This window comes from Varanus komodoensis, unplaced genomic scaffold, assembly GCF_004798865.1.
Source record: "Varanus komodoensis strain SLA01 unplaced genomic scaffold, ASM479886v1 scaffold8, whole genome shotgun sequence".
NCBI lineage: Eukaryota > Metazoa > Chordata > Lepidosauria > Squamata > Varanidae > Varanus > Varanus komodoensis.
Window position 1 is genome coordinate 19,560,833 of NW_025336481.1, and position 12,573 is coordinate 19,573,405.

A 12,573-nucleotide genomic window follows, 5' to 3' on the forward strand; every position below is an offset into this window, starting at 1 on the left:
CGTATTGAATAGAATTAGATGACCCTTTTTCCATATTTTTCAAAATGCCTCTTCTAAGGGGTAGTTTCCCATCCATGTCATTCATTTGTGACCCAAAGCTTATTTTGGGGTACAAAACCCATAGTACCTGAATCCTAAACGGGGGCTCGCATCTTATATGAAACCTGGAGAGAAACGCTGGTATAGTTGAAATAGGACTGCCTTCTCACAGAGGTGATGATATATCAAAGCATTTTTTAGGATGCAGGGGCATATCAATTTCACTCCTAACACATCTTGTTGAATAAGGAAATAGTACTCAAATAACTAGGCATCAGTTTCAGTCTCATGAGTGTAGCTGAGAGCAGCTCACAGACCTGAGGAAATGTTGATTGGGAATAAAGCTGATTTAAGTATAGGTGTACATTCTGTTGCAAAAGGGACTGGTTCACAGGTGTGTGTTTGGGGGGGGGGGTTGTCTACATCCAGTTCCACTCCTAACAGCTTAGGTGGCAAGGACCAGCTCAAACTGGAAGGACTGGTAAGGTCTGGTAGCAGTCACTCATATTGGTAACATGCATATTATTGTGCTTTATTTGGAGAACATGTGCTATGTCTGAAATGTGGCACGTGCAAACACACTTTTAAGACTAAATTAAGATTTGACACAGGTCACTTTTTATGCCACTGTTAGGTTATTTTCTCTGGCTTTAAATGTGCTTGCAGGTCCAATTCAGAGTATTGAGTTGATCATTAAAGCACCAACCCTCATAGGGCCAGAACAGTTTTAATAGTGGGGAAAGGCTGATCCACCAGTTGTTAGATTGCCACTATGAGGCCTAAAAACCATAGCTGGTGGTGAGGGATGGGTGCTGCAGTGTAACATTTTTGAGAGCCACATATTCCTCATCCCTGGCTTAAATACTGCCTTTTCCAAATGGACCTACTGACTCCCAACGTTCTTGGTTATGCCCTGCTTCATATCTCCATGATATGGTTGAGGGAGCCTTTCCTACCATTGTGGGAGAATTTCTTTTCAGCACTAAGACCACCTGGCCCCATTACTTCCTATTGTTCTGCAATGATCTTTTAGGTTTTGGTGATTATTTGGTGTCAGATCAATTTGCTGTAATAGATTTTACTTCTATTGTACTTTTAAGATTTATCTGAGGCATTATTTTGCATATTTTTTTCTATATTTATTTTTACCAAGTTTTAAATATATGTATTAACAAGCTTGTATATATAGTTTACTAAACAGAAGGTAGGATATTAAAGTTCAATAAATAATTGGCACCAAACAGGCTTATATGTACATTCCTCTTTTATTTAATACAGCACAGACACATGACACGTACAAAAGAAAATCACTCATGAAGGTCCTGCCATGCTTAAAGACAGGTACATCTACACTCAGTTGAACAAGGCTCCCACTTAAGATTAGATATCTGCTAACTAGTTATAGATGGGTTCTCAGAGGAAGCCTGTTGCCCCCCTCCCCCCAATAATCTGCACCCTGTTTGGAAGAAACTGGGAGAGTAATTTCTGGACCCCAGAGGTAGGCAGGTCCTTGGAGTAAGACAACTCTCTTCTAGACATCTCAAGCAATGAGGTTTTGGAACAAATACAAATTACTACTTTGTTCTTCTGGTCTAATCCATGATAAAGTGTGCTCGGAGGAAAAGTATTTGTTTCCCAGTTAATTAAATTGCATTTTAAAAACGGAACAAGCCTGAATGCAGACCTAGAACTGGTGTAGGCTTTTTGTGGCAGCAGCTTTCCCTTTTTCCTACTCCAGTTTTTCATGGAAAGTAAGCAGGCACCAGTTCTTGTGGTAAGGAGCCCCACATACTTAAAAAAAATTACAAAAAGGAGAGTGACAGGGGTATTTACAAAATTCATGGCTGGTACAGTACATCATTTAAGACACACTATGCTACAATCTTTCAAGTCCTGAGATTATTACAAAATAGTTAATTCAAATATTGTGTTCAGATTCAGTTTGAGAGAGGAGGAAAAGATCAAATAATTTTAGAATCTAGTATCCCTTCACCTCAACAGAACACATCTCCCTAAAAAGCTAAACCAAAAGCAGTTGGCACCAGTCTCTAAGTAGTTGTTTGGCTACTCAAACCCCTCTTTACTTGGAGAAGCTATATATGTTTGCTGCATGGAGTACATATCACATACATTTGTTTTAGGGGAGTACTCTTCCCTACATGACGTCATAGTAACTAGCAAGGTAATTGCTGCATGTTGTAGAACCAAGCTATACACAGAATTACTGCTTTGGATGAGTTTGTGAAATATGGTTTATTATAGCACCACTACTTGGTAAGAAAACTTGTTACATTAAGGAAGGCCACACAAAACCTATAGTAATTGTGTTTAAATATCCATGTCAATTTTCTCAGAGTGAGTTAACTATTCAGAAGTCTCCTTGCTTGATTTGTATAGTGGGACCAAATGTTAAAAGCTGGGTTTTTTCACTGAATGTTGAAATGAGAAAGCAACCACAGATAGTGTATTCAGCAAGACTGTACGACAACAGAAGTGTTAGCTTTTAAACTTGGAAGCTCTACTGGAATCCTTTTATTAGGAAAAAACATCTTATCCTTGTGTTCTGGAATGAAGAATTTCAGCTCAGTATTCCACATTTATAACCACACAGATGCCTGACTATAGAAAGCACCTGACTATAGAAAGCAATCTAAATACTAACATTAGGATTTTAACCATTATATGTTATATCTGGGTGGTTAAAAAGGGGGGCAGCTAGTTTATAATGCTGACAATGTAACACTGCTCAGCTATTTGAGAAAGTGAAGATAAGCTTATTTAACTAAGGTAAATGTGATAAACTTTTTGCTTGCTGGCAGTCAAAATACTTGTAAAAACATTTATATCTATCCTCAACTTTGAGCATACACTAAAGAAGTGTGCCAGTTGCCACATCAGGAAAACTTGATTCTTCAAATCCATGGAAGATCCAGTACTGGAGGGTACAAGAAAAAGATATGCAGATCCCAACTTAACATCCATTTAAAAGTCTAGAGGAAGATCTTTTTAACTGTCTGACCTTGCTCTCCAGACAGGTGAGGTAATTAACTTGCAGATTTACTTGTTTCCATTTGGTAATGGAAATAAGAGGAAAATTTGACTGTTACTTAATTACTTTATATTTGATTATGTCAATTAATGCATAACACCATCATCAGATTTTTAGTATCCCATGAAGCATCTCATGACACTAGCACTGTACTATTGAAAGCATTTTTGCTCCTTATCTAGAATTTAATTTCCATGTTACAAAAATATTTCTGTAGCATACACATTCAAATAGATTATCATGTTTCTTTGGGTAGATGTTACATTAGTGGGGAGAAATATATATAGTACTGAATGTGAAAACTAGGTATATGCATAGTTTTACTGCTTACTAAAATCAAACTAAGGCCTTATAAAGAGAAGAGAGGGGCTGAAAATAAAACTCTCCCTAGACCTGGAAAACCGTCGCCTCTAAGGTTTGAGTTCTATACCTATCATTTAGCATTAAAGTTGCAAATTTCTCCCAATTTAATTTTATGTTAGGCAAGAGCCTCTAATTTTCTTCACCATTAGACAACAGCACGAAGTAAAATGCCCCAAACTGGGTAATGTGAGCAGTAATAATATGTATTGTATCCTATTGATATTATTTCTAGCATTTAGATTAGTAGGTTAAAGTAAGGAAGCCATCAGAAACTATTTTGTTACATGGAACAAAGTTACTCTTTCTTGAACAAAAATGGCTCCGAAGTGTAACAGGATTGTAAAATGAAACCAGAGAATCCTTCTTTTCTGCACTGGCAACAGAAATTCACTTAGGGGAAAGGACTGATGATGGTCTGAAGAAGGGAGTGGATCTGGATTTAGGTATTGCAAGAGGATGGGCAGAAGTGGGTATCTGCTCACAGAAGATGCCTCCTCCCATTGGGGAGGAATTTCCTCTTCCCTCAGCACTCCTATTCAGCAGGCTCTCTCAACTCTTTGCATAGCATTTGCAGAGGGATGGAGTAGCTGCTGCAGGGAAGATGGGGACACAAAATCCACTGCCACCAACCTTTGCACACACGTAAATCTTGATACAATCCAAGAACTTTGTCTTTCCTGGAGAGGTGGGTCCAACCGGTTCCTTAGCTGAGCCTCAAAACTCTTTAATACTTTAACTACCAAACATTGGTAGGAGCTGTGAAAAGGAGGCAGTTGGGGGGGGGGGACAATAGGTTCCTGAGAAGTGGATTCAGAAAAGGGTAACGGTAATGTATGGATGCTCACTGCTTCCATGTAACAATTTTTCTATCACTTCCACCCACAAAGAATGTCACTTTAGGAGTCTCTTAGGACTGGATGAAATTAAGAACAAAGGGAATGTCCATTCTTTCCAAATGGTTTGAAGTCCATAAAGCACAATTTAGGCAATAGCTATATAATCCAACAAACAACAGTGCGCCAAACTAGTCCCTTCTAATAAGAATTTCTCTTGCTAAATGAAAGTGCATTCAAAACCATTTTTGACTGCAAGGACAGTTTCTTCTGTAATAACGGAAAAAAGCTAACTGTACATAAAAGACACATTCTCAGCTGTGCTGAGCCACCTTTACCAATGCAATAGTTATTTAAGGTTATTCAGAATGTCCAACTGTCCATTCAGAACTGATTTTAGGCAGAATACAGGGTTGCTTTCAGGCTATAATAGACCTTGTTAAATATATTTTAAGACCAAAATTAAATGTTACAAATATATAACTGGCTTTAAAATTAATTACTTATTTTGATTTCTAAGTTGCATTCTATTCTCACCAATTTACTAATTTACAGAAGGCTTTGTAAAAAAAAAAAACTTGACATTTTGAGAGAAATCTTGCTGTGATCTTTATATGAAATTATTTTGCTATTCTTTAAATTAGCAAATATGCTGCTTATAGCAAGATTCTGACAGGTTTTAAAATATGCATCTGACCAAAAGAAGGAAGTTCTCATTGTATTGGGAACTACAACTCTGATTAATTTATACCATTCAGTTACCGGACAGGTACATAGTGGTCCAAGCAGGTTTCTCAGGCATGTTTACAGCCATATGAAAAGGACCGTTTTACTACTTGCAGTGTAAGTAACTTTTTGTGTTGCCAGAGTTGAAATAGTATCAGAGTGTTGAAGTCTAACTGTAATACAAATTAGTGATAAAATTTGTGATATAATTTCTGTAACCCGTGGAATTTTTTTTGTTCCATTTTTATGCTAGCAATTATTCCAATTTTTTGGAATGCAAGCTCAAGCATTCAGAGAGCTTTTGGCTATTGAATGGGATAGAAATGTAATTAATGAATGAATTTAATATTTATACCATTAGCAGACTGGCACTATATTAATTTACAACCTGAAACTCCAGTGGGAATGGCTCAGTCGGTTTCCCACCAACAACTTCCTTAAAATTGCTCAAAAACACCTAGTTACTATACTCTCATCTGTATCAGTGCTCACCTTCATAAGTAAACATTAATGTTACAGAAAACAAATGGAACATTAGGACTCTTGGGAATACTGCTGCATGTCAATGCAAGCACATAAGAATTAATGTCATGGTACAGCAGTTATAACATTACATACAATGAACACTAATTACAGAAGGGAAAAGTCATTTTAACAGCCATAAAGTCATCTTGGCAGGTTCCAAGATTCTTCCAAATACCTCCTAGCACTTCAGGACCTCTGAGTATACTTTGTAGAGAAAGGAAGGAACAAAAAGAAAAGGCACTTAACCAAAGGACAAAGGCCTGAATCAAGTAAGTTGGAGGAGTAACACCATTCAGAATCAGAACCAAATTATATATAAACATTTAAAGGTTGCCATAAAATTATAATTGCATAAAACATTGGTTGACCAGTGATTCACATAAGATAGTTTCCTTTATGCAATGTTTTCAGAAAACAGAAAGAGCAAATGACTCTACAGTGACTTCCACCAGAGGAAGTAAAATGGGTAAAAAACCTTCCAAAGCTTAGCTTAATTGCAAGTTTTTTTTTCTGCAGTATTATCCTTAACAGTCCAAAAATAAAAAAAACACAATATACACTCCAAAAAACCAAGATGTCCTAATCTTCTTGTGGGCAAAGAACTCTAAAACCAATCTATAAACTAGATTTGTATTTATTTATAAATATAACCAAAAGTTATTTTCATGAATGTAGCAGCAAACATAAGATAGTTGGGAGTCCTAAGAAACTAATCTTTTAGATGTTTCTGGTTCAGTATAACTTGTAATAGCTTGGGAGTTGCAGAATCTTTACTTTCATATCAACTGACTTGGATGAACTGGAGAGGCTATATGAAGGCTGAATTATTTGGCGAAGAACAGGAGGAAGCATACCTTGGTTGCCTGCCCCACACAAGCCTACAGGATAAATTAAAAGTCACTTCTAACTTCATGGAAACAGATGTCAAACCCACAGCACCCACACCTAGGACTTTGACTTGACGTTCCCATCAGGCATCCTGGAAACAGTAAGATATAAAAAGCTTGAGGGAAAAAAAACCAAACGATTTAAGCCATCAACTTTTATCTTGGGAATAGAGGAGAGCAATGTATTAAAACACCTGATGTTTTGCATCCTGTAGTTCAATGCCTTTCTCCATACTTTGCAGAGACCCCAGGCAACCTAGTAATTGCTGTTGTGTCCCCATAGGGTTAGAACACATAGCAGAAGGCATAATTTAAAAGAGATTCAGCTTCTAATCCTGTATTTGAAAATTATTGCTTGTATTTGAGGCTCAGAATGAGCTTGCCATTTTAGCTCCAAGTCCTCAATCAATTCAGTTCAGCTATCCAGAATGACAGCTTTGACTTTTATTGCTTGTGAATATTGAGGGAGTTTATTACAAGAGCAGTTGAAATTCCCATAGGTATTTAACAAGTCAGACTCTTAAAAATGGCCTAAATGAAAACATGTGCAAGAAGTACACTAAATTAAATGTTGCATTGGGAGTGCTGTTGATACCATATATAGTTTCTTTTTAAGTTCAAGAATATCCAGCTTTTGTCCTTATGACTTTTTTTGTTTAATAAAAAGGACTAATAATTACTTTTAAGATTCTTTCCAGGATCAACATTCTAAATACATAGGGAAGAGCTGGTATCTATTACAATTTCATTCAATGGTTGTGTTTTCACATTGCACTAAGCCACCAGATGTTTGGACTCACAATAGCTTGATTTCCCCCTCCTTACCCCTTATTCTCCAGCCAGGATCCCAGTGTCCTTTGTTAAAGGACCCATCTTGTCTCACTCCAATCATTACCTCTTTTCATTTGCTGCCATTAATATGTATGTATGTATGTATGTATGTATGTATGTATGTATGTATATTTTAAGAGCTTCAGAAGAGCACAACTGAGGTCATTTTTAAAACTGCTCCTGAAAATTGCACAACAGTGTCATTTTTATTTTTTTCTGTTGGTCTTTTGCAAGTGCACAAGTGTGTACTTGAAGCTTTCAAGTGTGTAGTATTGCCTTAAAAAAATGCAGAGGTTAAAGAGAGTTACAGAATGGAGTTGATGACATACATGGAAATTGACAAAACCAGTCTAATAGACTAATTTGTGCAGTTGTCACGTGTCAACTAAGAAGGGGGAAAGCAGGTACACCAAAAGAGGCAATAGCAATGTAATCCTCTGGTTTTTAGGTGCTGAACAGACAGTTCACAGTGTTTTCCACCTTGTCAACACTTCCCAAATTTCCAGATGTTGCAGAAAGGAGAAAAGTTAGCAGTCCCTCCTGCTTTTGGATAATTTACTGGAGTTCTGTGACAGTTCCAAAAAAATTGCATTTCTACTGCAGATACCCACATTTACTCTTCATTTTAAGAGATGACCTACTGTTAAAACTGGTGCAGATTTCCTTTCCATTTATTTTGTAGCTATTAAATTTGTGTATATTCCCAGTCCAAAAAAGGCAATATGCCCAACATTTTAAAACAACACACATCCCACAGAAAGAAGTAAATGGGGCACTATCAGCAGTACTTAACACCCCTCCCCCCATGGCACACCATTCACTCGGTCACATTCAGCCACCTCCTCCTCCTCTCTTTTAAAAGAATTGTCAGGGCCCTGCTGCAATAAGCGCTCTGAAAAGGTGTTGAAAGTTGATACTTCCCGAATCTGATGAAAGAGTATATACAGGAAATATCAAACTTGGAGAACTGTTCAAATGGGAGAGGAGAGTGAGAACTGTAAGTTCAACTTAAGAGCCAGAGGACTACATTACTAAGGGAATGAAATCACCACCACCCTGTTTAGATGTAAATACTTTCACCACCTTTTCTCCTGTTCTTCACAATTCACAACTGGCAAGTATGTGCAAATTAGCTTATATGCAATCTCACCTTGTCAACACTTCCTTTTGAAAGCTGCAATTTACAAGGCCATTGACAAAGCAGAACAACACATATGGGAATTCTAAGCACACACTTATGCACCGCACGGCTGAAAGATCACCCCCCACCCCCGCATTACAAACAGTTGCACAATTTTCTGGGGGCAGAAAATAAAAAAGGTGAATCAGTGATAGTTAATCCAAAGTGCTGCTTGGAGGGGGTGTCACTGACAGCAGCATGTACAAAACTGAAAAAGCAGCAGAGGAATCGCCACTCTTTCCAAATGGCTTGCTAACCACATCCTGTAATCCATGATGAAAGTATTCTGCCAGGTTCAGATGACAAGACAACCCATTGTGTCTCAGACAACCCTTAGAACAAGCCATGGATTGTCAGGATAGTTTGGGTTACCCCAAAACAAAACCAAGCCAAAACAAATCAAAACAAAAAATCACTCTTTGGGAAGCAATCTCAGTTTAGATGACAATAAAAGCCATCATGGCTAGTTACCCATGATGGGTTGTTATCTTAGGCAACCCCAATATTTCCAGAAAGATACAGTTGGTTGTTCATGAAAGTTGGGCTTTCTCTTCATATGCCCAGCTTATTCCTGTTTAGATATTTAGCAAAAAAAAAAAAAAAAAAAAAAAAAAGCCACAACTGAATTGCTGTGCCAGCTGATCCAGTCTGTCATTAATCAATTTAATACACTACCAGAATATGCATGCAAAATGTTGCAGGGCAGGTAGAAGGCAACTTGTGCTATTCTAGTCATTCTCCAGTAACCTAAACAATGTGAACTAAAATTTTACTTTGAAAATATGGAACACCTTAAAAGGAAATAAGACTACTACTAATTCTCTTCTGTTTGTATGTTATTTCTAGAAGTGATAAATGGCTGGAAGCAAAAGATTTCCAAGAACAGATTTGACCACCCATATAATTCTAAAGTACAGATACCCCCCAAAACAGCCCCTGACCCACTTCCAATGTTGGCAGAACTGCATCTGCCCCCACAGAAGCACTTTCAATCCTTCGATAGCGTTAGCACAGAAATACCTCTGATAAGAGATTGGAGAGAAGTGTGTGTGTTTGGAGGGGGGTGCTAGGGTGCTCAAACAGTAGTACTAAAGCAGCAAACTAAGTAGCTTCTGGATACTGGGGAGGACAGGAGGTCGTGCAGTGACCCAAAAGTAGCCTGTATCACTACTTTAGTGCTGCTAATGGTAATATTCACTTCATCCCTTAAGTAGACAGTATTTACTGACCCACATTTCCTCTAGTAACTAACAAAGGGTGGGAAGTGAATATTACCTACCAAAGATATACTTTTTGTAATATAATCTGGAAATATAATCCTTTTTGTAATATAACCTGGGCCAAATTTCTTGCATGATTAGCAAAAGGAACCTTATGTTTAATGGACTTTCTTTGCAATGGTTTGGAGCCATATTCTTTATCTTAAGCCTGATCTATATTTTGATTTATGCCAAAGTAAGTGTTAGCACATTCAGTGTAATTACAATTTAAAAATATATATACTTAATGGACAACACAAGCATAAGGTTGCCACAAGGAAGAAACTAACACTGTAGAGACAAACCCTCAGGGAACTGAAAGTTTTGTTTGTTTATGCATGAAAAATATGCTTGTGGGGAATAAAGATGCTTCTCCATTTATATCTCAGATATAAGATATATCTTATCTCAAAGGTAAGTCCATTCAGTAAGAGAAGAAAATAAACCAATTAATATTTGGGAGAGCTAATGCTTTGGAGACTATACAAGCCAAAACTGTTTCAACAAATATGGCTACTTAACTTAATAATTTCCACACTAAGCAATTTAAGGAATTTTTTCAAAAAGCCCTTTGTTTACCTTCTTTTAAGGTAAGTTAAAGATTTAAATTGAGCTTATTTGTTATTCACAATTTTGTGCAAAGTTCTTTATTAATGGGCTCAACCCAACATTCAGTTACTATGTATATATTATATATTATTTAAATAGATGTATATTTTTACATATACAATTAGAGAAAAATCTAAATTAGTAAGATAATCTATCTGGCTTTCTCAGAAAACAAAAACAAGAACTCCTCTGTAAAACTGATAACTAAAAAACTTGTCTGGCAGAAGACAGCAGAAATATAATCTTGGTCACTGTGCAATAAAGTTATATGCATATGTGAAACAGAACTTCTATACAAAGCCAGAAAATTCTCTGAAATGTCTACTGCAGCTACTCGTGCTGCTCAATAGACAAGCTGCATATCTGTTTAAAATGCTCTCTTCAGCAGTGCAAATGGCTGCAGTAGATGTTTTAAAGAAACCACTAACTGTACATGATCTCCTGCATGTTGCGTATACCTTTGTGGGATGATAGCCTCTGTTTTCCGGGGTGTTAGAAAACTGGCCAACCCTAACTCAGGCTGAAAACAACTCAGGTCATATCAGATTTAACTGAAAAAAAAGGTTTTTCTATTAGGGACTCTGGTTTCTAGATCAAAAATATTTTACCTTGAAATGTGCCATGCTTTCTTGATCTTTCATCTCACTTTATGTTTTGAGTCAACAGTCCTTTTGCACTAATTTTACACCTCACTACAAGATAGTTTCCTATATTTGCTTCCCAAATATCTAACATATTGCTATTGAAAATGAAGTCAGCCTAGAAGTTGTATCACTGTGCAACAGTGGGGTAAGGTTTTACACCTTCCAGCCATGTAGATCTTTAGGAAAGCTGGAGAAATGAATTTTAAGCCCAGGCAGAAGGCACCTCAACCACTCTTTGGAGAAAGCTTTGAACAGTACTGGAAAAAACAAGGTCTTATATAGAAGCAAGGTACTTTTAGTTTTGTTTGCTGGGAATTAATAAAGTGTGCAACTTTTCAGAGCTATCAGAAGAGAGAGAAGAACCACATACAGGACTATCTTCACAAAGGATGGAAACTAGGAATTACTGGACTACAATAATATATGAAAAATAAGGCAACTCTGAAGTAGTACAGCAAGTCTAAAGGTGGGGGCGGGGGGGGGGGAGAAAAAAACTTCCTTCAGAAGACACTAAAAGCAAGATTTGAGCCTATGAAGCCAAATTAGTGCTTATGGAATATCTGAAAATCTGAAGTTAAATTGGAGGTTCTAAGTTCCATTTAAAAGAATGGAATTTAAAACAGGTAACAGAATACCTTCCAATGTTCCCTTCCTCCCTTTGAACATCTGAGAGAGAAAAAGCCCTGTCCTCATGAATGGCATTAACTATAGTGAAAGATTCCCCAAAACAAGACATTTGTAATCCTTAGGTTCTTCAAAGAGAAATAGTGGACAAGTGGCCTTGGCTTTGTATGGAGAAAATGTCTTCCTTTATGTTTCTACACAATTACTATTTTTGCTCTATACTTCACAATATTCAAACCTATAAAAATGTTCCTAACTGGCATATATTGTAGACTTCCCTGGGCCTCCAGTTTGCCAATAGGATAGATGGCCTCACTTGCATGATGGATGGAGACGTCTATTTTAACTTCCTTCTATCCTCCATCTGATATCAGCCTGAAAGAAGGTTTGTGCTGCTGTAGGTTTGACAACTGACCCTATTTGGCCAACCTTTTCTGAGCTACTCAAAGGATAAAAGGCTTTGGGAGTTCTTTAGAAGAGATCAAACTATGAGTCGTTTTTACAAGAACACTTTCCTCCTTTTCCTTCTCTCTTTGATCAAGTATTGTTTTCTTTTTCTTCTTCTCACCACAGTGCTTGGGATCAGAATATGTAAACATTGACAGAAACAGCAGCTCTGTGTCCACGTAAGCACTTTCCCAACTGGTCAGTCTCCAACAGCAAAGCAGGACCACTTTAGCATCCTTGTTCATCAGGATATCACTGGGTTTTCCTCTGTAACTTAGTGTCCCCTTTACTTTGGCCTCCATCTGGAATTTGCAAACAAAAATGGATAAAGATTTTACATAACCTTCATTTTCTTATATTTATGGAAGCTATACCCCCAAACTGTATATGAATATACTATACTCACTTTCTAAAACTGTAGTCATTAGAATAAGATTTCTAATCTTTCACTTGTATGCAATGTAGTTACGGAACTGATTGCCACATTATACTTCTAAATTCCAACAGTACAATTCCAACAGCCAAAACCAGAGGTTGTGCTTACTGGAATGTGCAAA

General features: G+C 37.1%; 1 protein-coding gene across 1 annotated transcript in view; it reads right to left on the bottom strand.

Moving 5' to 3' along the window:
* Window positions 1-1,285: 1,285 nt before the first annotated feature.
* UBN2 (ubinuclein 2) overlaps window positions 1,286-12,573 on the bottom strand; it is a 49,466-nt gene continuing 38,178 nt past the window's right edge. Inside the window, exon 17 of the mRNA XM_044454894.1 lies at window positions 1,286-12,318. Coding sequence (XP_044310829.1) covers window positions 12,269-12,318 — 50 coding nt within the window. The 3' untranslated portion in view covers window positions 1,286-12,268. The remainder of the gene's footprint in view (window positions 12,319-12,573) is intronic.